The following is a 25,363-nucleotide window of genomic DNA, read 5'->3' as shown; positions in this document are numbered from 1 at the left end:
CCTGCAGATGAAGTGACCTTGGGGTGCCCCCGGGTCTAATGAATCCCATCAACTGCCCCTAAGCTTGGTTTGGAGCTAATCACCATGGAATTAACACACAGAAGTCATCATTCCTGTTCAAAGAGTGCTCCTCACGTAGCCCCTCACCCATGTCACTAACCTCACTTCCTTCCCTCATCCCCCACACCTTCCTCCAGGTTGACTTCCACCTCCTGAGCTGGCCTTGTTTTATCACAACTACATACCTCACTACAGGCTATTCCCATACCTGGGAGGTCATGGCCCCCCAGCTTTTAGGTAACTTCCCACTTTTATACCCATCTCAAATGTCTCCTCCTCTATGAAGGCTTCCCCAGCTTTCTCCAGCATTCAACCTCTTAAACACTGCCTGCTTCCTCCTTTAAGTCACCACTGCAATCAACACGGTCCTCTGTGCCGTAGTGATTGGCAGTGATTCTTCAAAGACAAGTAATACTCCTTGTATGTAACATTGAGCTTGGCGCCAAGAAAGTGTTTCCTAAATGAGTGATGAACGAATAAGTGAAAGAGCCTACTTGTTTACAAGCATCAGGAGTAGAAAAACAATAGCGGACCCCGGCCAAGGACTAGAACAGAGGCTGGCCAACGTTCTCTGCATAGGACAAGACAGCAATCATTTCAACTTGTGAGCCAAATGGCCTCTGTTGCAACTCAACTCTTCCATTATAGAGCTAAAGCAGCCACAGACGGCACATAAATGAGTAGGTATAGTTGTGCCCAATAAAAGTTCATTTTTAAAAAGCAGGCAGCTGACCAGATTCGGCCTGCAGGACACAGTTTGTCAACCCCTGGGTTAGATTACTTAATTCATAAATTAGATTATTTAATACGTCTCAAAGCGGCATAAAGGAGATAGGCTCATCCTTACAAGTCATTCCCTCTTTCAAAGAGATCTGGGCCAGGCTGGAACAGGGAAAGGAAGGAAGGACAGAAGGAGGGAGGGAGGGAAGGAACGGAAGGAGGGAAGGAAGGAGGGTTTGCCAGCTCTGATGAAAGCCTGAATAGTTTCTGGATGATTAAAAAGATGTTCTCAGAACTCCCTGAGACCTCAAGCTTCAAACCCTTGAGGCGGCCATGAAAATAAGATCTAAATAAGCTACAAGCTAACGACAGATTCCTCTGAAGAGACAAAGGTGACTTCACAGACTTCGGATGACAGAGGATGTGGGTGTCATGTGGGTTTTATTACCATTTTTTTCTGTTATTACCAGTACTGTCATGCCCATTGATAAATTCTGCCCTGACCGATGGCTTAGGAAAGAAAGAAAACAGAAGAGAAAATTAGCTCAAGGGAAAAACTGAACTCAAAGGAAATTTAATTAAATAAATAGATTTCTTGACTGTAAAAGAAAAGAGATGTGACATGTCCCCAAATCCAACTTCCTCCGGTGCGGGCCCCTGTCTCTAGGGGAACCGGCGGAGCATGAAAAATCCAAATACTTGCCCCAGAGCAAGAAACTCCCTGATACTGTTGTCTATATGCCCCTGGCCGCGTTAAATCATATCCGCCCAGACAGAACTTGTTTTTGTTTTGCTCTTTCTTTCCTTCCCAACAAATGCACTTGGAAAGAAAGTTGGGGTTATTTCATACCTCCTTCCTCTTCCATCCTTCTTTTGGGCTGACAACCTCTCTCCACCAACACCTGGCTACTTCTTCCCTTAGGTGGTAAGTTTTGTGCCAGCATCACGCCCCCACCTGGCGCATCTCACTAGAGGCAGGTGAGGGACCCCTCTTCTCTGCCTCCCTGAGATCGGGGCACACAGCTGTGGTGGCTGTATTTCTTTCTTCATCTATAAATTGGGGCCGTGAATGCCAGGCACTTAACTCACACGGAAGACAGCGTGCAAAAATGAAGTGGCATCGAAAGAGGAGGCCAAGTCATCCTTGCGGAACTGCCGGAAGCATTAAATGAGATCAGATGGGTGAAGACACGGAACAGTAACAATAATTATAGCTCCATAATAATAAGAGCAAGGACCAGCTATCCGGCAGCCACAGTAACTCTGTGCCGGGCGCTGCACCTTGCATATTTGATCTCATTTCGTCCTCACAGCAAGCCAAGAAGTAGGAAGAGATCACTACCAAATTTTCATGCCAGGAATGATGTCGCTGAGAGATGAAGTGACTCGCCCAGGGCCACAAAGCTGGGCTCTCTCACACGAGGCCGGGAACACAGTAGGTGTTTAATAAATGCTGGTTAAAGCTGAGCGCACACGTGAACCGCACACTAAAATGTCATTGTTTCTTGACTGCCGCAATCTCTCTAGATGACTCCCTGGCAACCAGAGGTTCAAGGACTTTATTTAACCCAGAGACCCTGCCTCTTTCCTAACGGCCCCAGATGATGCTGAGGCTGCAGAGCCAGCCTCGTGGCCCCTTCCGATTCTCGGCACTTGACAGCTAGCAAAACACGTTTGGGACCTCACCTTGTTCAGTCCTCACCAAAGTCCCAGCCGGAAAGGAAAATGAGAATTTCGATTCTCTTTTTTAAAGGGAGAAACCAGAGCTCAAGTGATGTGACTTTCTTTGGTGAGCCCAGAAGTGGGTGCAAGGGATTCGAGGCAGGTTTCAGTTCCAAATCCAGGGCCCTCTGCCCTGAGCTGTTCTTCCCCCATGGGAAACTGCCCACAGCCCCAGTCTTCGAGGAGGCTGGTGGGTCAGAGAGAGCCAGGGACATTCTGTGGCCCCAAGAAGCCATCAACCCTGCAATGCAGGCACAGAGTGCAGAGCAGGTGGCCAGTGGTGTCCACACTGACCTTTGTCCCTTCTCACCTTGATCTTCTGGCACAGTGACCTGTGTCCCCTGCCAGGTCTGCTGCGCCTTCTCCAACTTGCTAACCATCGGGTGCTCCCCGCTCATACACTCCTTCCTCCGCAGCCTCACCCAAATGCCCAGCCTCATCCCCATCGTGCAGATGTCGGGGACACCAAGGGCTGGAGGAGCACACTGACTTCCCAAGGTTACAAACAGGTAAGATGCGGGAGCCCAGAGTCTGAGACCATGTGACAGCAAAGCCGGGGCTTAGTGGGATGATGCTTGTTTTGTGGGATAGTCTGACCCTTTCTTCCTTTCTCTCTCCCACTCAGTGGCACCCACCCTAAACTCTCGGCACGTACCTGGGCTCCCCTCTGCTCTGCCGACCCTGAGGCACGAAGCCCTCAGACCTCAAAACTGGCTGCAAATTTAACTCAGCTCCCTGGGAAGGGAAAATGTCATGCTGCAGCAGACGAGGGCGACCCCCCTTCACTGCACGGACCCCCAGATCTTCCCTATACCGGATGCTTCACTGAAAGAAATGTTCCCAGGCAGCCGTCACTCTTTCCTGCCCCCTGGAAAGCTCTGTTTGAACCAGACCACTGGAAATAATATAGTGAAAACAGCCTCTGTCGTTTATTAAGCACCTACTATACACCAGGTGCTGAGCTATAAGCTCTCACATGCATCGCCTCACGACGTCCTCAACCCCACCTTTTAAGGAAAAGACAGGGACCACTATTCTCTTTTCATTAGAGATCCAAGGTCAGGCCAGCAGCGGCCGGAAATCACAGAGCAGGACTCTCCTTCAGACTCCAGGCCTTGGCCCCACCTCCTCCTGACCTCACCCCCCACCCCCCCACCTACCTCTCCCTCCAGGCCCACCTGCTGAGTTGTTCTGGTCCAGTCTACTCCTAGGGCATCAAACTACCCAGCAGTATCACCTGGACGTGGGCCAGCAAGTCACCGCCACCCAATGGTTCATGTTCCTCAAAGCTGCGTCTAAGGGGTGAAGCCCACGGGATTTCTTTCAGCAGACCTCGGGTGACTTCTGCAGAGCACCTGGGTTCTCAGTAAGTGCCACCCCCTTCCTTTCTCGCCTTCAGAGCCTCGGGGTTTGGTGTAAAGCAGCGGTCACCCGCCAAACCCCCGAGGGCAACGCTGACTTCATGACTTACCTAAGCCGTGCATCCTTGTGCAAATCCATCCACCTCTATGAAGACGGCCTCCTCCATTTTTACAAGAACAGGGCAGCCCCGGGGCGCCTGGGTGGCTCAGTCGTTAAGCGTCTGCCTTCGGCTCAGGTCATGATCCCAGGGTGCTGGGATCGAGCCCCACATCGGGCTCCCTGCTCTGTGGGAAGCCTGCTTCTCCCTCTCCCACTCCCCCTGCTTGTTCCCTCTCTCCCTGTGTCTCTCTCAGTCAAATAAATAAATAAAATCTTTAAAAAAAAAAAAAAAAAGAACAGGGCAGCCCCAACCTTACAGAGTCGTGATAAGGATAAAAGGAGGCCACGCGTGGACAGTCCTTGCACACAACATGTCTAGTGTCATAACGTGGAGCAATGCCTCATACACAGCAGGAACAATACACTTCCACGCAGAGAGAGACCCCAAAAGATGGGGGCAGGGAGGGGGTAAATCCTCCTTTCCACATGCATTAGCACCATGAATATTTGGAAAAATCCACCGGACACCAAGCCCTCCCTTAATAAAGAAAGCCCCAATCTCCTCCACTCCAACACATCTGGCCCTACCCTGATGTCGTAATGCCCCTGTACCCAAATCTCAGTGTCTTGTCATAGAAGTGGCATAAGCCAGGAACCCGAAGGGCCCTGCTGAATGAAGCGTGGGGTCAGGGGTTACAAGGAATTCCATTTAAATTCCTCTTTCACCTTCTGGTCTTTGGTATAAGGATCAAAGGAAAGCGGATATACTTGGGTAAGGTTCTGGCATTTTCCCTACATACTACCTCCTTCTTTCAAAAGAAAAAAAGAGATAGGTATGCTTTCCCCCGGAATGTGTTATGTTACAGACTTCAGCGCTGGAACTCTACAGACAGCTTTTACAACGCAAAATGGGCCAAAAAGATATTGAAAAAAAAACAAAGTCCAGAAAGATACTGCAGGGGAAAAATAAGAATTTTTGAGCTATGATCATTTGAAAGAAAGCATATCCAGCAGATTCGATATTCAGCATTTGGTGGGCAAGAAAACAAAATAATCAGCTCAGGAAGCAAGCAAGGAAATCCAAACACAGCCTGTCCCCCTTGAAACCAAACGTAGCTGGTCCTTCCTCTAGAAAGTGCCCCTGAACTCACTTGGCTGCATTCAGGCCTTCTCCTGGGCCCTCTCACCCTCCATGAGCCCCTGTCTATGACAAATATTCATACTACTACCGTGTGTTGAATGCTTCCTATGGCATTTGATCCGAGACTAGGAAGAAGGAGCCAACCCACAGCCTCTGTTGCAAGCAGAAGAAATAAGAGCAAAGGTGCAGACTAGTTTCTTATGTTCAAAGAATCCAAAGAAGGTGCCACCGAGTTGATATGGGAGCTCGATGCAATAATAACCATAATACCACTTGGAAGGCATGCTATGGGCCGAAGAGCTGTCTATGAGGATGGGGACATGGTTCCTGCTGTCCCTTTGCTGGCCTGGCGTGAAGGTCAAACCTCAGACATGGAATTACTGGGGAGGGATTTTATTGACCATCCTTCCTGTCCCCGGGCTTCTTACAGACCAGGACACCAGGCTCAGCCAGGCCATGTGGCTCATCCAGACTCCCATAACCAGAGAAGTCAGGGCAGGGCTAATCCAAGGATCTGGCCTCCCGCCCAGGGCAATGTCCACTATTGTCCCCTTTCATGGAATCTGTCCTCAAGGAAAAGGATGATCAGGAGCTGTTTATCCGCAAAACTCAAGTTGTAACAAGGTCCCTGGGAAGAGAGGGGGAGATTGTGTTGTGTGTGTGTGTGTGTGTGTGTGTGTGTGTGTGTGTGCACGTGTGTGTGCGTGTGTAAGGGAGGGAGGGAGCCACATCAAAGCTCCTAGCATTCATCTGGTTCCTGTAAATGTGACTAAGGACCCCTGGGAAAATCTTGCTCTGGGCTTGATAAGCCAAAGTCCAACTCTCAACTCAATTATGGTTTTCTGTGCTTTTACAGAGCCTCAGTCCACAAAATCTCCTGGCTTTCGTCTGGCCTCAGAATACTTAAGTTGTCATCATCTGAGCCAGAGCATGGTCAAGGCTCTCAACCGGGAACCTTCGACAACGTCTAGAGGCATGTTTGATTTCACAGCTGAAGAGCAGGAGGGTGGATGCTACTGACATCTGGTGGGTAGAGGCCAGGGGTGCCTCCAAACACCCTATAATGCACAGGACAGCCCCTGCCACGAAGAATTATCCATCCGCAAACGCCAATGGTGCCCAGGTCGAGAAACCTCAAGCCAGCCCTTTACATGCTATGATCCCCAAGATCTCCTACCAGGGGCCTGAGATCTGGTGAGGTCCGATTTCATTAACAGACAATGATCACATTCTTAAGCACGGCTCCCCCACCCCACAGCCTCGAGATCGTGCTCAGTGAGGAAGGACCACATGTAAACCCACAGATCCCCTGCCTAAAAGCTCCTTAGTCTAGAAGCTTGCTCACTTTGGGGGGATAAATATATAGTCCCGTGGTTCTATAAAAGACAACAGGAACTTTTCCAACCTCCCAAATATGTTAAAGGAAGACTGTGATTGTTACCTTTTTTCTGTTCCAAAATACTAAAAAGGTTGCAAAGCCCCCAATCCATGGGGCACCAGCTCGGTCAAATTCAGCGGCTCAACCTGACGAAGTCCCGGCAAAACCCTCAGCTGCCCCCACCCATCACAGCGCAGGCTGCCCCAGCTCCGGGGCCCCGTGGCCAGTCAGCTCCTGAGGATCCTGCCTCCCCGAAGGAGGCTGGAGGCAGAACAGGAGAACAGGGAGAGAAACCTTTGACTCGCCCCATTCATTTGGGTCATAGGATTTCCAACTGATCCTAGCCAAAAGAACCAAAGTAAGGTCCTGCTCACAGAGGGGGAAGCAGCCCCAGATAGAGGTGAAAGCATACATCATCTCACTTATTCCTCGTGCCGGCACCAAATGGTTAGGAAATTTTGGTGCCTGTTTCAAAGACAGGCTCTGATGGGGGAAGGGGCTGGACCAGGTTCCCCACCGCCTGGGGTCTCCCGTGCCAAGTATGGCCGCGTCTCTTATGTATGTGCCCCAGGGGCATGTGCAAAGGGGAAGACGCTGATTTTAAATCTGGCTGCTTCTCTTCTTAGCCTATCAACAGGCTCTGGGAAGGCTCCTACCGCAGGAGTCACCCCAAGTCTGGCCCCAAGCTCTTTCGAGATGTCTCCCGAGGAAAGGAAGCCGCTGCCTCTTGAGCTACCTTTGCATCTCCGCCAGCTACTATTTGGAGCCTGCTTTTCAAGGTTGCTCGTTTTCTTCTCTTAATTGGTTTTGCAGCCTGGCAGAGAGACCAGTGAGAGAGCAACAATGACATGAGCCTTGCAGGGAGGTTAGTGGCGGCAAGACCCCGTCTGAGCCGACTGGAGGCGGGCAGGAACCTTGAGCCTGCTCTGAGGCCAGGCAGCTGGAAAAAGAGACGAAAGGTGTCCCCCACCCACCTGCCCCCAGCCTGCCCAGAATGCCCTGTGGACGACACACAGGGTGTAAGCCCACACTTGCTTCCCGCCGGGGCTGGGCCCTGCCTGTCTCCTCCCTGGGACTCAGTTCTTCCTTATTCGAAAGTTGAGAGGATGAGACCGAGGTTCCTTGTCGCTGGCGCATTCATGTAGATCTTTCTCGGTTGGCACTTGAGCAAATTCTTTGGTGGCTCCGCAGAAGGAAGATTATCGGGCAGCACCTCCTGGCGGCCGTCAGGAATCATCATCACAAAGTGGCCCCCGGGGGGATGGTGTGTCCAGGGCAATAAACACAGGGAGGACAAAGTATCCAGGGCTGTGCAGCTGACCAGCTCTTGGACGCTAACTTTGGGGGTTTAAAGCAAAACTACAGCCCTGCCTCTCGGCCCCGCCACCCTCCACGACAATGAAGGCAGAAGGTCTTTAGAAGGGAAAGCTTGAAAAACAGTGTCAGCCTCAGTCACGGAGGGCTGGTATCCGATGACAAAGCCTGTCCACCTCATTTCTCCCCCACAAAATACCAGACAGAGAAGGGGAAAAACAAAAGCGCTAAAGAAAGAAAATGATCAGATGATAGAACTAAACTGAGCTCTGTGCCCAAGGACGGGGCTGACGCGGAGGCTGGAGGTGGCAACAGGTCCTCCGTGTGGCTGGGGGAAGGGAGGCCATTTCGGGTTTCCTTTTCCAAGTGAGGGGTAAAGTCAGGAGGGAGATGGGGAGCGTGAGGCACCCCCATGCTCAGAATCCCATTGGGGTAGTGGGTCACTTCGCAAAATACTAGTTGGACGGCAACTCCAGAGATAACGGGCTGTGGTCCCCGCCCTCAGAGAACCCCCAGTCTGGTGGGGACAGACCAGAAAAGTCAGCACACAGGACACTGCATGATCAAAGTGCCCCCTTTGGGTTAGACTGGCACGGGTTTGAGAACAGGCAGGCTCTGCCATGTCCCGGCTGTGTGACCCTAGGCAAGTTACTTAACCTCTCTGGGCATGCCCATCCTCCATGCCCTTTATTCCTTCCCCTAGGCACATAGTATTATAAGGAATCAATAGACGGCAACTCCATGTACATGCTGTATTGCTGTGCAAATAGTAATTCACCCTCACCATCGAGTTCACCACGGACAATGCCCCTTCTCTCCCCCGGGGCCTCTTTGCTTACTTACTCCCCTCCTCCCTCTTTCCATCAGCTTGAGATCTCTTCTGGTTTCGACCATGTGTGCATTTGTTTGAGCTGACACTCACCTCTTGCCTGGTCTTTTATAGCAAGGGTTACCAAGCTGTTTCTGTAAAAAGTCAGAGAGTGAATATTTTAGGTTTTCTGGGCCATACTCTGCCACATTGCTCAGTGCTTGCTATCGTAGTGTGAAAACAGCCACAGACAATATGTAAACAAATGAGCATGGCGGTGTTCCAATAAAGCTTTATTTACAAAAGCAGACAGAGGGTAGGATTTGGCTGTGGGCTGTTTGCCCACCTCTGTCTTAGAGAGAATCCTCTCTCGTTATCTGCTCCTCATCTCTACCCCATGAGCCCGTCACTGACATGGAGACAGAAACTGTCTTCTGCTCACTTCTCTCTCCCAGGGCAAATATAAAAATGCTTCAACCTTCCACTCCAAGGGCACAGTTCCCATGATTAAATTATGACAGTTCTTTTGTTTGTTAATTCATTCAACGATACTTCTGCTACCATGATGAGTACTTTATAGAAAACTGAAGAAGCACTGTGTTTGTGTGGAGGGTGTGCTCTGTGGAGCTCAAGTCCTGGCCGCTGCTGGTGGATGGCCATGTGACCCTGGATCACTAGGTTCCCCTCCCTGGACCTTTTTTCTATCATCTGAAAACTGAAGAATATAAGTGTCCCTATCTCCTTGGGAAGTTCTTTTTTTTATATTTATTTATTTATTTTAGAGAGAGCACACATGCGCATGCAAGCAGGGAGAGACGCAGAGGGAGAGGGAGAGAATCCCAAGCAGACGCCCTGCTAAGCATGAAGCCCGACGCCAGGCTCGATCTCATGACTCTGAGATCACGACCCGAGATCACCACCCAAGCCGAAACCAAGAGTAGGACGCCCAGCTGAGCCACCCATGTGCCCCTTTCCTGGGGAAGTTCTGAAGCATAAGTGAAGTTTTCCTTAAAATCAGCTTAGGGTAATACCTGATACATAATATGCTTTTAATCATTTATTGTTATTATTATTGTTGTTACTAAGAGATGGCGCCTGTGACAGTTAGGAATTTATAATCTGATTTGGGAGGTTTGTATATCAGAACAACTGCCAGATAACTGCCAAGATGAGAGCAGGGGCAATCAAGGCAGGCTTCCTGGCAGTGGTGGCATTTACGTTGTGTCTTGAGGTATCATCAGGAGTTGCTAAGCCATGGGAAGGTTTACTTCAACACATGCCGTCAGGAGGTTTTCTCTTTTGAACAGATGCAAAGAGGGGGTTTAATAGGGTGCCTGGGTGGCTCAGTCAGTTAAGCATCTGCGTTTGGCTCAGGTCATGATCCCAGAGTCCTGGGATCAAGTCCCGCATTGGGCTCCCTGCTCAGTGGGGAGTCTGCTTCTCTGCCCCTCCCCTGGCTCATGCTCTCTCTCTCTCTCACTCATTCTCTCTCTCTCAAATAAATAAATAAAATCTTAAAAAAAAAGAGGGGTTTAATAAATAAATGAAATCATCAAAGTCTGCAGGGTCTGAGCATTGAGCCCCACCAGGCACCAATAGCTGGGAGGAACGTCTGGTATGTGAGACAGAACAAGGTAAACAAACCGGATTCAAGGAGTTTTTTCCTTCAATTTTTTTTCTTTGAAGTTACACAGCTACTTGTTTCTTGCCCAGAAAGACAGAAAATTCAGACAAGCAAAAGAGAAATAATAACCACCCCTCATCTAAGACAACTATGCTAAATATCCAAGTGTATCTCCTTCTAGAATTGTTTTCTATGTATCCATTTTGAACATTTTTTTTTAAGAATTTATTTATTTATTTGTCACAGAGAGAGAGAGCACAAGCAGGGGGAACAGCAGAGGGAGAAGGAGAAGCAGACCCCCCGCTGAGCAGGGAGCCCGACATGGGGCTCGATCCCGGGACCCCAGGATCATGACCTGAGCCGAAGGCAGACCCTTAACCAACTGAGCCACCCAGGCGTCCCTCTATGTATCCATTTTGAAAAAACTAAATAATCTGCAAATTTGGTCAAAACAGTGCCCTTTCGGGGCACCTGGGTGGCTCGGTCGGTTAAGCATCCGACTCGTGGTTTCAGCTCAGGTCGTGATCTCAGGGCCCTGGGATCCAGAAGTGTGGGCTCCACACTCAGCAGGGAGTCTGCACGAGTCTCCTTCCCTCTCTGCCCCTCCCCCTGCTCGCTCTCTCACACTCTCTCTCTCTCTCAAAATAGATAAATAAAATCTTAAAAAACAAAACAAAAACAAACAAACAACAACAACAAAAGTGCCTTTTCTTCCCCTTCCCCAAATAGTAGCTGGGGCACTTGTCATACAAGAGTCTAAGTCGGTATTCAGGAAAATAATTAAACAACACAAAAGGCCACGAGTGCAAAGCATGATTATAATGAACTGGAACCATCTCCTTGTTTTCAGTAATGCTATGTCAGAGTACTGGGACATTTGGGGGGAGGGTGGAGGCGGCAGGGAGGGGGCAAATTTGGTTCCAAACAATAACACCACCTGAGAACGCTTCTCTCCACCTCCCACTTCTCTCCACTCCCTGCTTCCTCCCGCACATTTACTGAACTTTTCACATATAATCACATACCCAGGATCAGATACCCACTCTCTCCCAGAACCACTGCTAAGAATAGGGCAGAAATACTCACCGAGGGAGACTAACCCTTGCTGGGAGAAGGGGGAGCCTCCCAGGGCTCCGAAGAGGCTCCAGGGAGTTCAGACCTTCCCAGCCACACCGGCCTCAGGGCAGTGTCCCAGCTCTGCAGCTCTGGGATCCAACCTGGACGGGCAATGTGGCCCCCTCACCAGCATCCCCAAACACCCCACAGTAGAAAGGGCTCGGGGCTGAGCAGCAGAAACAGGTGCTGCAGTTCCAACTCCAGCTCTGTGGCAAGTCGGAGTGGCCTGCTGCTGGTGGCCTCAGTTTTCCCACCTGTGAAATGGGTGCTCATCCTGGTCTGCCCACCACTCATACATCCGTGAGGATCAAATAAGATCATCAGCAGGCAGGGGCTTCTTAAAACTGAACGTGTTCTGCGAATGTGCAATGTGGTTGTCATTTAGTATTTACATATACGCTCTAAATAATGTCTTTTTCTCTCATTTCTGGTTTCAGCTGCTCCACCCCTGCGAGCCCCCCAGAGGGCTGCACACTCCAGCTGAGCAAAGGGAAATACATGGACACCCCCCCTGCAGGGTTAAGGAGCAAGCCATCCCCACCCATAACCCGGGTTCCAACCTTGGCTCTGACACATTGCTCTGTGACCCTGGCCAAGGAGGCTACCTCTCTGGGCCTCAGTTTTCTTACCAGTAAACAGAAAAAATAAGCATATAAACCTCATGAGGCTGTTGAAAGGATTAAATGAGCCAGTGCTGCCTGTCAATTATCCGGCACATTGCTTCTCTCAGTAAGAACCAACCAGTATCTGCTCTTACTGCTATCATGGGCCACCATCATTCACTTAATCACTCAGTGACTGCTTGTGACTCAACAGTTCTGAGCCAGGCTCTGGAACAGGGCTGGCACAGTAGTTCTCAAAGTGGTGTCCCCAGACCTGTGGCAGCAGCAAAACTGGGAGCTTCTTAAAAATGCAGGTGCCTGGGCGCTTCCCCAGACCAGCCGAAACAGCAAGTCCAGGAGCCCTACTGGGGATTCTGATGCACATTCAGCTCTGAGAACCACTCTTCTGGTGAGGAGTAGAGAAACAAACAAACAAATAGGAACCATTAAGAAAATAAAACAGAGTAATGGGATTGTGAGGGGCTGAGATGCACATGGGATGCTCCAGGAAGGTGGCATTTCAGCCAAGACCAAAATGACAAGGAACTAGCCACGGACAACATTCCAGGCAGAAAGGATGACCTGTGCAAAGGCCCTGAGGCAGGCTTTTCAAGGAAAAGCAATTAGGTCAGGGTAGCTGGTGGGATAAGCTAATGAAGACATCTGGAGATGAACCAACCGGGAGGCTGGGGGAAGGAGCTGGGGTCTGATTCTCAGATGTAACAGTCAGTTTGGGTCTGATTCAGCTCATCTGGTTTAGTGGACACAGAACCCACAATCCTCAAACAGTACAGCCCCCACAGACTACACAGTTCAAGTTCAGTCTCAGTTCTGTGCCCAATTCTTCTGCTCTGTTACCTCCCAGGTGCAAGGAATACAGAGAGGGAGGACCGTGGCTCGGATCAGAGAAGACAGTTGGGAGCCAGGTTCTCTTTGTTCTCACTGGGGGGTTCCTACAAAAGCCAGAGCTAACCGCATGAAGTGGCAGGGGGGCTCCAGAGAGGGGCCAAAGGTGGCCTGCAAGAAAGTAAAAGTAGCAGCTATATCGGGAAGGGCAGATGAAGCCTGGATGAGGTTTCTCAGCTGGGGTTCTGCTTCCCTGGCTGTAAGACAAAGGCCAGGGGCAGAATGGGTGGGAGACTGACTTAAAAAAAATTAATAAAGATAATCATAGCCAGCCATATATTAGGCATGCAATTTGCTAGACATCAGGCTGTTTATTTATATTAACTCATTTCTTTTCTGACAATAGCGCCATAAGGAAGATGCCACCAGCATCCCCATTTTACAGTTGAGAAAAGTAAGGTGGAATTAAATAAACAGGGAAAGTTGAGGCCGAGTCCAAGGGAAGCAGGACTAAGGCATAAAGAAGGAAGAAGGGAGATTGACCAATGGATTGAAACTTGCCCCAACCCAGCGCCATTCATCCTTGACTTATGAGTTGAATGAAATCCAATCAAGACAATTCCCTTCTTAAAACCCCTCCAACAGCCTCCTAGTCTGCTTCAAAGAAACCCAAGCTTCTTGCCATGGCTCTAAGGCTCCTGAGGAGCTGGTCCCCGCCTGTCTCCCCTCCCCCGTACCTTCCATCCTGCTGCCCCTGCTCCCTGCGCTGCACTAGTGTATTGTCAACTTGGCTAGATGCTGGCACCCACGTTTCCAGAATCCCCTTCTCTGTAGGGTCCCAGGTTAGAGTTGGCCAAAGCTGTATAAAATTTGGGAAGTACAGGAAGGAGCAGTTATGATGCTCTGAGACATGGGTTAGGGACAACAGGAGACAGATGTAGAGGTGCTGGTCTAGTTTATCCTTCATCATTACCGCTCCATGGCCAACTCTTCATCCTGAAAGTGGGCCCTGGTGACCAACAGTGACCTCAAATCCAACACCAGACACTTCCCTGCAAACTCACAGAGGCAACAGCTCCAAAGAACCAATAACCTTCCGTAGGCATCTACTCCAGTCCCTCTTCTTGGTTCCCCTGCAACAGATGAGCATGCTGGCTTCCAGAGGATTCCAACAACCCAGGCTGGCTTCCCCACATCAGGACAGGTTAGAGACCTTTCTCCGAATCTTCAGTCTCCCCTTAGGAACTTCTACCTCCCCAGTTCTTCCTACAGTTGTCTAAGATCTGTACTCCTATGGTAAATTCATTTTCCTGTTAGACTCACAGTGGCTCTTCTCTCCAACTGACCCTCACTGATAACAGTTACCAGCAGGGGGCGCCTGGGTGGCTCAGTTGGTTAAGCGACTGCCTTCAGCTCAGGTCATGATCCTGGAGTCCCGGGATCGAGTCCCGCATCGGGCTCCCTGCTCAGCGGGGGGTCTGCTTCTCCCTCTGACCCTCTTCCCTCTTGTGCTGTCTCTCATTCTCTCTCTCAAATAAATAAATAAAATCTTTAAAAAAAAAAAAAAAAAAAACAGTTACCAGCAGAAGGAACACTGCACCTGTTCCAGAACTAGCTTCTAAGATACCCGACAGCTTCCCCTTCCTCCCTCTCAGAACGCTCATTCCTCCTATAAGAAACCCAAGCCACATGGAAAGGCAATATGTGGGTGCCCCAGCAGACAGCCTGAACTGAACTCCCACTCAACAGCCAGTGCCAACTGCCGTCCGTGTACGTGCGCCATCCTGAATGTTCCAGCCCAGTCAAGCCATAAGGCATGGAACCAAAGAACGGCCCCGCTGGGCCCAGGCCACCCAAAGAATCCTGAGCAATAACAGAGCAGCTGTTGTTTTAAGCCACTAAGTTTTGGAGTTAGTTGTTACACACAGCAAAGACTCACCAGAGCCCACGCCATGGTTCAGCCATGAGAGCCTTCTTTCTGCTCCTTAAAAACGCTTTGGGAATTTGCATAACCTATTTGCTCTTCTCAAAATGCGCTTTCCCCTCTCTTTTCATGTCTGGTAAACCTTCTTGTCATTCAAGGCTTAGTTTAAATGTCACCTTCTCAGAGAGGCCCACTGTGATGGTCTGCTCAATGGGTTGACGTGGCTAAGCCTGAGTCCCCAGGTACTCAATCCAACATTAATCTGGGGGTTGCTGCGCAGGTATTTTATGGATGTGATTAAAGTCCATAATCAGCTGACTTTAAGTCAGGAGGATTATCCTCAATAATTTGGATGGGCCTGATTCAATCCTCAAAAGGCATAAAGAGCAGAACAAAGGCAGACAGCCACTTCCAGTCCAGCCCCCCGCTTCCGATGGCCTGCCCCACCTGCCCCAACAATCGCACAAGGCGATCCCTTGCACTAATCTCTTAATATATTTATCCTCCTGGTTCTGCTTCACTGTAAGCTCTGACTGACACCCCCACTGCGACCACCCCATCAAAGCGAGGCACCTGGTCACCCTCATGTCCCCCTATTTTAATTCTCCGCATAAAACCGATCACCATTTTTCAATATATTCTAGAGCGGCACCGTCCGATAGAACCTTCTGCGGTGATGGGAATGTCCCAGAGCTCTGCTTCTCCCATAGGGTAGCCACTGGCCACAGGATTACTAGAAAGGTGGCTGGTGAGACGGAAGAAGTGAATTTTTTATTTTGTTTCATTTTAATGGATATAACTTTCACTCATCACATGAATCTAGTGGCTGCTCGATTGGACAGCGCGGGTCTGGAATATAAGGTCCATGGGAGCTGGAAGCTGGTCCAGCTCTCACTATGTCCCTAGCCCCCCATGGTGACTGACACAGGAAGTTTAGATTGGTATTCATCGAATGAATGAATGAGCCATTTGTAAGGTTGCATTAAGCTTCTATCACTTGCATTGAGAGACCCAAAGTGGCGCTCCATGTGCGTAAGGGGTTCCTGAGAACCCACAGCTCAGGGCTGGAGAGTGTACAATGAAGGAAACAGAGGACGTCAGCTCTGGAACACACCAGACCCTGCGGGCTTTGGGAGGGGCCGCTCTCCCTCGGCCTGCCCAGCCATCCCAAAGTTAGAAGCGACTGGAACAATAGGGCAATCAAGACTGCTCTTACTCTTTGTTCTAGTCAAAGGAAGGCTGCGGTGAAGGCAGGGTTCTAGTGGGCTTCATTCAAGGCCCACACTGGGAAGGAGCAAGAGCGCATCTGAGGCTGGCCTATTTTGGGGCCATTCTGCATCCTGTTTTTTCTCCTGGCTGCCAGTCTTTTCCCCCTGCACACACAGGGGGAGGAGCTAGAGGGGGCCTGGCGAAGCAAGCTCCCGAGAGGCTGCTGGGGTCTGCGGCTACCTGCCTGCCGATGGCACCCTGGCCTCCTCTCTCCCTGAGATGAGAGATAGGAGCAGAAAAATGTTCATCTTTAGCCCAGAAGGCTGGCCTACAGCCTGCAAAGCTCCGATAAGGATCAAATACGTGCTGGTTGCTACATTTTTCAAGGGCCTCCTGACTGCTTGTATATCGCACCGATAATTAATGTCAAACTCAATGATAAGCACTAGAAAAATCTTGGGAAGGTAGTTTTATGAGTAGAAATCCGAAGACATTTTACCCCCTGGCACATCCCTTCGCCCTCGAGCACAAAGCATATAATCACCAGCTTCATATAGCAAAAGGGGCCGCTTTTTCTGCCCACGGGCCCTGTCCCCAGGGCTACTTAAATAAACTTACTAAATTGCAACCTACAGCATCTCGAGAGTTCTTTCTTGACCTTTGCGCTCCACAGGCCCGAAACACCTGCCTGTCCCCGAGCCTCCTCCTGCACTTGCTGGCAACTCGCTCTGAGCCACCCCCCTACTCTGCAGCCAGAGTGCTTGCCTGGAAACTGGACAGCGATCCATTCATCTTCTGCTCCACACCCAGCAACACCAGCTCCGTGCCATGGTCCACCCTGGAGGCCAGCCCTCCTCAGCACCCGCAGTCACACGGGTCTGTCTGCGCCTAGCACGCTGTACTCAGCCTCCTGCCACAGGGCACTTCTGCATGCCCCCACCACCCCCCAGTCCTTAGGAGAACTCGCCCTCCTGCTCTGGGTCTCAGCTCCACCCAGAAGCCCTCAGAAAGTCCCCCAAGCCCTGGAATCTAGCACAGTGCCTGATACATACCGATGCATGAGAAATAAGTGAGAAATAAGTGCTGAAGAAAGGAAGGAAGGAGAAAAGCAAGGTCTTCATTATCTGGGACCTGGGTTTTTCCTTGGGAAAGAGAAGATGCAAATGACTGCCCGTTATTGGTCTGAAAACTGTCAAAAGCCCAAAAAGAGTAGGGACAAAGAGGAAACGGAAGAAAGGGAACATACAGCATCTGCACTCTGATCTCTGAGCCTTGTCCCCTCCGGGCTCTTCTCTGATAAGCAGCTGTGATCCAGAGAGGGAAGTACCAAGGAGCAAGCTTGTGGTTTTCAGGCCTGAGGGCTCCAGTCTGGGGCTGGAGGGGGAGGGGAGAGCAAATGGCAGGAACACACTCTTCCAGCAACAAATTCATTTCACCCTAGGACCTCAGCTCTGTACTGACCATGATGGAGAAAACAGGGCTGGGGGCCATGGAAAAATTGCTTGGGCTTTAATGTTTTTGGCTGGGGGAAAAGTGGGCCACCTCTAGAGAACAATCAAGTCAAACCGGAATGGGGCGGGGGGAGGGAATAGGTTCTAAAGAAGCAGCAGTGCTGAGGGAGACAGCGGCTCAGAGAGAAGGGAAATCAGAGAAACAAAGAATGAGAAGCGTAATTAGAAAACTGAAGGCCAGGGGCCCTTTGGAGAAAAAAAGAGAGGAGGATGGCAAGAAGGTAGAGGGAAGAGAGTTGGGGGCAGAGAAAGGCTAGAGGACCCTGGTGATGGTGATGTTGGTGGTGATGGTGATGTTGGCGGTGATGGTGATGTTGGTGGTGATGGTGATGTTGGTGGTGATGGTGTGGATGGTGTTGGTGATCATGGTGGTGGTGGTGGTGATGGTGTGGATGGTGGTGGTGATGGGTAGTGATGGTGGTAGAACTTCAGTGGAGAAGGTGGCGATGGTGGGTGCAGGATGGGGGGTGGGAATGGTGCTAATGATGATGACAATAATGGTAACAATAAGACTCATCATGTACCTAATCCAAGCCAGGCCCCGAGCTTTGCCTGTACCATCTCATGTAATCCTTCCAACAACCAATGGGTGGAAATGATCATCACCTTCATCCCACTACTTTGGAAACTAAGCTCAGAATCGTGAGACGTCATACTGAAAATCACGTAGCTGATAGGTGGCAGACCCAGAATTTGGCAGAACCAGAGTTTGTCCAGATTCCATACCGTTAGCAAACAGTGAAGGCCTGAGAAGCGGAAAGCAGAAAGGAAAACTGCAGAGGACGGAAGCCTGCCCTGACTGCGCTATTTAACAGGACAGCCTGCCCTCCCATTCCTGTCGAGCACTGCCAACCCCCTGAGACTTCTCTACTTTTCTTTTTCTTCCCCCCACTGCACTTATTCTAACATACTTTGCGATGCACTTGCTTTATATGATTATAACGCGCCATCTGTCTCCCCCCACCCCCGCTAGAATGGAAAGTCCTGAGGACAGACCTCTAAGCGTGCATTTTCAGAGCTCAGAACAGTACCTGAGACATACTGCGGGCATTTGACAAATTTTGTTGAATGAATGAATGTTTTTTGGTTTCAGGCCACATCTGATATGACAAGAAAAGGTTAAGATATCATGGCTTTGAGGTCCCCTGAACTTGTTGAAAGGACAATTGAGGATTCTTTGGTTTCAGGCTAAGCCTGACCTAACAAGCTCTGAAAAAGGAAGAAGGGTTCATTTTTTCCTAACTTGGGGGCTTCTTGGACACCGGGAAGCAAAGGTATCCCCAAAACCCAAGAAGAAAACTAAGATTAGAGTCACACGTCTAAAATAAAGCTGCCCCGATCTTCTAAGAGAGAGACAGGGAGGCAGAGAATACACACTCCACCAGGCATAAAGCTTACTTGTCTCCATCTGCTTCCATGAGTTTCTCAACACAACTTGTATTCCTTCAGTCATTTAACAAACATGCATTGAGTCACCAGTACACACCAGAATTTAAAATATCTGACTTCATCGCTGTGAAAGACGCCAGCCCTCCAGCTGAGAACTGGGGCTACCGGGGTGAATAAATACGGGATGACGCTTAAGAACAAGAGTCTCGCGGGAAAGACACTACTTTGTTCCCTAGTTTGGGATAACGTTTTTGGTTAAAGTGAAGGGCAGGAAATGATGGAATCATCCAGCTCCCAAGATAGTTAGAAGCTTCTAGGAACCAATGATCATATTTGAGGGAAGATGTAAAAGAAGGACGGGTCCAGGATGGCTCACTTCTTCCTCCTGGTGGAGACCAGTAGCAAGCACATCAAACAGCTTCCTGAGTCTTCCCTCAACAGGGGCACCGGGAGCCAGGAGCTAGGTTTGTAACTGCACCTGCCCTATGGGAGGTCACAGTCAGATGAGGGAGGGAGGCCGGGAAACTGACAACCACTGTAAGACACGGTCAGTTGGTGACAGAATCACTCATTCATTCGTTTGTTCATTCATTCATTCATTTATTCATTCAACAAAGTGCAGAGGCTTTGAGGCAGGAGTTGGGTGTGAGGATAAGCAGGGATTCACTGGGAAAACAAAGAGAAACGGAATTCTAGGCAGTGGTGCCAGGAGCAAGATGTGAAATCCATGCCTGATCCAGAAAACTATGTAACTCATAGACTTATCCAATAGTTAAAGGCTCGAGGGGGAAATGTGAAGAGTTCTGGCTCCAAAGAGAAGCCAAATTCTGAGCTTTCTTTGCAACCCATGAAAAAGGCCATGTACTTTAAGCCACTGATGATTTGCATGGGCTACATGTGTAAAAAGGTGTATTAATTCAGAAATATTGGGGTGCCTGGGTGGCTCAGTTGGTTAAATGTCTGCCGTTGGCTCAAGTCATGATCCCAGGGTCCTGGGATGAAGCCCCGCATTGGGCTCCCTGCTCAGCAGGGAGTCTGCTCCTCCCTCTTCCTCTGCTGCTCCCCCTGCTTGTGCGCAGTGCGCGTGCTCTCTCTCTGTCAAATAAATAAATAATCTTTTTTAAAAAAACTTTTAATTCAGAAATATTTACTAAGTCCCTACAGTGTACCAGATATTGATATCAGGCTGGGAATAAAATGGTGAGCAAAAAGAGGTCCGATCCCTGCCCTTTTGCAGCTTACAGTCTGGTGAAGAGATAGGCATCCACTTTTTTAAAAAAAATCACTCCCCCCAAAAAGGTCAAAATTTAAATTAAAATGTGACGAGCAGCCCTGCTGCAAACAGGAAGAGCAGAAGTAAAGTGTGACACCAAGGAAATTCGGAACTGGGTGTGTAGACAAGATGGAGTTAGGGGTCCCCAGAAAAACAAAGATGAGACACAGCTTTCTTAACATCAGCCAAGTCATGTGAGGACCCCGGCTGTTTTATGATCGATGCCTGGCCGGTGTTATTTGCACAAACATGTTTCTCGAAGAACTTCCCGGGATGCATCAAAATTGCAGAAAAAAATAGATCTCGGCAGTTAATGATTTTCAGGGAACAAAAAAATGTAAAACACAAATAGCCACTACCAAGCTAGGACATAGTCTGACCAGAGCAGAGACAGTAAATCAGTGGTAAAACTCCCAGTGCTTTTTCAGAAGTCAAGATTGACCTAATGCCCACTCTTGTGTCATTTCTGCAGGATTTAAACCCCTCTGAGTGCACAAACACAGGGCTAACTGGGGTCAGAGTGCTGACGATGCGACCCAGGCTGGCCCGTGATTTCAACCAACTAGGACCTGGACTCCTGTCACCTTAGGATGACTTTGTCCCAATTCTAGACTGAACTGTCCTCTGCCAAACTCCTGCGTGAATACGCACACACCTGCAGCTTAAAACTCCCCAATTTTGTTGTTGGGAGAGGCTGTGCTTGCAGAGCTATCTCCCTGCCTCTTTCCTCGTAACCAGTAATACGAAGTTCGTTGCTTCCAACACCTCCTTGGGTTGTGCAATGTAATGCACCCCACATGGCGCTGAGTTGAGCTGCTCCCACGCTGACCTCAGCACCAAGAGCCGTAGGATTTAGACAAACGTGCAGCACTTGGCCACCGTTGCCAAGGTCCCAGTGGCTATAAGGCTGGTATCGGAGGCAGGACACTGTAGACGGGATCTGAGCTGCCTGGGAAGGGCTGGTAGAGGCAGGAGGATGAAGGGGAGCGGAATTTGCTACCCCAAAATATGTCCCTTTGGCATAAGGGTTATTTTAGGCTGATTATTTTGAAAAAACAGCAGACAGAGGGGAAGCTCTGAAACCCAAGTAGAAGTCGCACTTTTGTAAAAGACATTGACATTGATAACAGAAACCTCCACGTATAAGGGTGTCTCCAACTTGGTATCAGAAGGGTGACTCTAAAACTCTAGAAACTTCTATCAGTGGAGAAGGCAGAGACTTCCGTACAACCGCCTTCCCCTTGTTAATTGTGCTTTTCCTGGTCACCTCCCGTAACTGCCTCTCCCCCACCCCCATCCCGTCCCGCCTAACCCTCTCTTTTGTCTTTAGCTAGAGATGTGATTTAAGGTGATGCCTTGGGCCACTCTGAAGAGTTACTCAGTTTCCCCAAGGCTTTTCCACATGTACAGAAGGGATCCATGTTAGTAAACCTCTGTTTTCTCCTATTAATCTTTTATTACAGGGGCCATCTCAGCCAAGTATCCAGAAGGATAGAGAGAAAAAAATTTTCCCCCACCAGGATCGAAGAGATCACCGTCTTTCAAACCATGGCTCACACCCTGTAAGTGAGGTGTGACATGAAAGTGATGGGTCATTACCAGCATTGGGTAAGTGATACAGAATGAAACAGAAAACAATGCAAAATACCATGTATAGTAAGAATGAGTTTGATGGTAATTCTCTATTCCACGAGACTCATTTCAGGTGTGTGTGTGCGTGTGTGTGTGTGTGTGTGTGTGTACAGAACTGCAATGTAAATCCAATTCAATTCTGTGCATCTTGATCAAAACTGAAAACCACCAGATTAGAGGCCCTCTCAAGGTCTCGCCCAGCCCAGGATGTCACCAAGGATGAGTGCTCAGCCTGCGGAGGGTTGACAGAAACACCTGTTTCAGGCAGGGCAGGAGGCCAGCTCTACTTATAAGAACTTCACCAAACTCTGATGGGAAGATGTGAACTCGGAAATGCAATTAACCACCTAACCTCAGTGTTCCCTCTCACATATCATAGGGGGCAGGGGTGGAGGAGCCGGGAGAGGAGTAAATTGATACAAACTTTCTGGAAAGCTACCTGGTAATGTTCACCAAACTATCTGGAGGCATTTTTGTTTGTCATGACCGGAATTGGGAGGAGAGAGGATGATACCGTTATCAATCTCATAACTGAGGCCAGGGATGCTGCCAAATATCCTTCAATAAGAGGACAGCCTCTGACTCAGGGTCCATTTTGATGATGACCGTAGCTTTGATAAGGATGTGCTAGCAAGAAAGAATACAAAAGGGCATGCACCGGGGGGCGGGAGGCGGGAGGAATACGGGCCAATGACCTGTTTCAAATATGTTCTCTTTCATTCCCTGCTGTATCCCAGCCCCGTTGGCACATAGTAGTCAGGAAATAACTTGTTGAATGTTCCATGCTGAATCCAGCAAAGGCTTCTGTGGCTAAGCAGATGCCTGACGGTTCCAGACTGAGGTCCTACAGTGACACCTAGTGGCAGAAACTGAAACAACCATGTAGGTAGACCAGATTTAGCTGGTGTTTGCAGAGCCGATATCCCTTCTGACTACAAAGGCCCCAGAATTTGCGGGGAAATCATGAGGCTAGTGAGAAGCAGGCAGCCTCAAGAGGACGATATGTGATGTCCTGCTAATAAAGACAAACAAGGGTTTGAGCAATTAATGGGAAAGATCAAAGAAAGATGATGTGGAAAAAAAAAACAAGCCCAGGGGTGCCTGGGTGGCTCAGTTGGGTAAGCGTCCAACTCTTGATTTCAGCTCAGGTCTTGATCTCAGGGTGGTGAGTTCAAGCCCCACATTAAGGCCTACTAAAAAAAAAAAAAAAAATTCCCAAGATGGGAGTCATTCACCCCCACAACATAGCAAACCCAGACTTAGTTTGAACCTCTCAGGAAACAACCCTCTCTTTTGTTTTGCTAATAACTCTTGCCCTACCCTCCTGCCTATAAAAACCTTCTCTCGTGCAACTTCTCTACTTGCTAGAAGGGATTCTGCCCGATTCATAACTGATCTCCAATTCATCTGGTTGAATTTTGTTTTTTTTTTTTAACAATTTGGACCCCAAGCTGTTAAAACAAGTCACAGAGGTTATTTAATTAGGTGGGGGGGAAAAGTTTCAAAATGTGCATGGATAATCCTAATTCTATTGTTTATTTATTTATTTATTAAGATTTTATTTATTTATCAGAGAGAGAGAGACAGAGGCAGGCGGAGGGAGAAGCGATGTGGGACTCAATCCCAGGACCCTGGGATCACGACCTGAGCCGAAGGCAGACGCTTAACTGACTGAGCCACTCAGGCATCCCCTAATTCTATTGTTTTTTTTTTTTTTTATTCTATTGTTTAAAAAGAGGATGCACATACCCATTTGTCTGGAAGAATTACACTAAAACTTTTTACCAAAATGACAACGGTAGGTTCCCTAGAGGGCAAAGCTTGGGATAGTTCTTTTCTTTTTATCTATTTTTTGTTTTATTTTACACTGAATGTCTATTGTTTATGTAAAAAAAAAAAAAAAAAAAAAAAAAGAAGTTAGATGGATGTGGACCCAAAATGCAAAGGCATTTAAGAATGTCTAAGGTACAAAGACCCTGATCACCTATGCACACCTTGGATTTCCATATCTGGGCTCTTATTATCTAGAACCAAATGCACTACAACCTCAGCGCTCCCTTGAGCGTGAGCTTCCAAGAACTGCCCTCACCCCTTCTGTCTCCCGAATCCCCTCTTTTCTCCACTCGTGAGTGATATTTACCATCCAAAGCTGACTGTCTCATCCTGGCCTGCAGCACAGGCATGGAAATCGGGACGAACCGAGGCCGATGTGTTGGGGACGAGTCTCCATCCCCCGGGCCTGCTCACCTGACATGTGGACATTCCGGAGGCAGGACAGGGAGGCATTGAGACGGGCGCACTCCTCCCGGTTGGCTCCGTATTTCTCCACGGTCTCACACACCTGCTCATCTGTCATCTCCAAAAGGTCCTCCAGACTCAGCTGGCCAGGGGTGATTTCCTACAGGAGGGAAGAAAGAAGGATGGTAAACACACCTCAGGTGCCCGGAGGGAAGGTGAGTGGGCTGAGCCTCCACACTGCCATCTAGCGGTACCTAGGGGAAACAGGCCTGGGTTTGAATCTCAGCTTTGCCACTCATTACCTCAGGCAAGTCACTTACCCTCTCTGAGCCTCACTTTATGCACCTGTACAATGGAGGTCTTAAGTGCACATACTTTGTAAGGTAGCCCCTATCGTTAGCACACAGACAGTGGTCCATAGACGGTGGTAGTTAATTATCTGTCTCCCCCACGCCCCCCACCCTGTACCTTCTGAACTCCTTATGGGCGGGCTCCACTTTCCTCATCTTTGGATGGCCCTCTATGCCTCCTGCTCAGCTTAGCTTGTCCCCAGTACAGGGAGAACTCAGAGCAGAGCAAACTGGATAGCCCAAGTTTCCTGATGGCTGTCCTCCCTGGCCACACCTTCTAGGGTCTAGATTGGGGGGTTAGGAACCCAAAGTGGCGGTAAGCTGGAATCCTGTGGGTAGCTCAGCGCTGGAAATGAAACCGGATTTGTGTCTGAGCCCCATAGGGCACGGCTTTGCATTCTAAGACAAAGTAGTAAGGTTGGAGTATAGCATGGGTGGGGACAGGAACACTTTTGGAAAGATGGGCTGAGAACAGAAAAGGCAGGATTGCCAGCTGTAAATGTCCCTTCACCACCACCAGCAACCACCCCCCCTTCCCCAAAACGATATGTCCCCGGAACCATAATATAGATACACCTTGAAATTTGTCAAACTTTGATATTTATGCATCTTTATGCATTTATGCATATTTATGCATCTATATCATATGTGTATATAAAATGGAGAGCCTTCATTTATAGTAGCTAATGGTATCCAATGTTTTTACATATGTTATTTAAAAATAAGTACTTTGGGCACCTGGGTGGCTCAGTCGGTTAAGCGACTGCCTTCGGCTCAGGTCATGATCCCAGGGTCCTGGGATTGAGTCCCACATCGGGCTCCCTGCTCTGCGGGGAGCCTGCTTCTCCCTCTCCCACTCCCCCTGCTTGTGTTCCCTCTCTCGCTGTGTCTCTCTCTGTCAAATAAATAAATAAAATCGTTAAAAAAAATAAAAATAAAAATAAGTACTTTAAGATACTAAAAATGGAGATTCCAGGACACTAGGATACTTCTGCCCTCTTGTGGCCACATCTGCATATTACAACAAAATCAGACACCTTCCCCT

At 49.0% G+C, this 25,363-nt stretch overlaps 1 protein-coding gene across 3 annotated transcripts in view; it reads right to left on the bottom strand.

Annotated features, from left to right (window-relative positions):
- Positions 1-25,363, bottom strand: part of KSR2 (kinase suppressor of ras 2) — a 417,297-nt gene that overhangs the window by 308,567 nt on the left and 83,367 nt on the right. For all 3 annotated transcript variants that reach the window (XM_032431391.1, XM_032431394.1, XM_032431393.1), the window contains exon 3: positions 23,978-24,128. In XM_032431391.1, the coding sequence (XP_032287282.1) occupies positions 23,978-24,128 (151 nt within the window). The remainder of the gene's footprint in view (positions 1-23,977; positions 24,129-25,363) is intronic.

This window comes from Phoca vitulina, unplaced genomic scaffold (assembly GCF_004348235.1).
Source record: "Phoca vitulina isolate PV1807 unplaced genomic scaffold, GSC_HSeal_1.0 scaffold46, whole genome shotgun sequence".
In the NCBI taxonomy this organism is placed as follows: Eukaryota; Metazoa; Chordata; class Mammalia; order Carnivora; family Phocidae; genus Phoca; species Phoca vitulina.
Note: the sequence above shows the minus strand (reverse complement) of the source record. Positions and strands in the feature narration are given on the sequence as shown.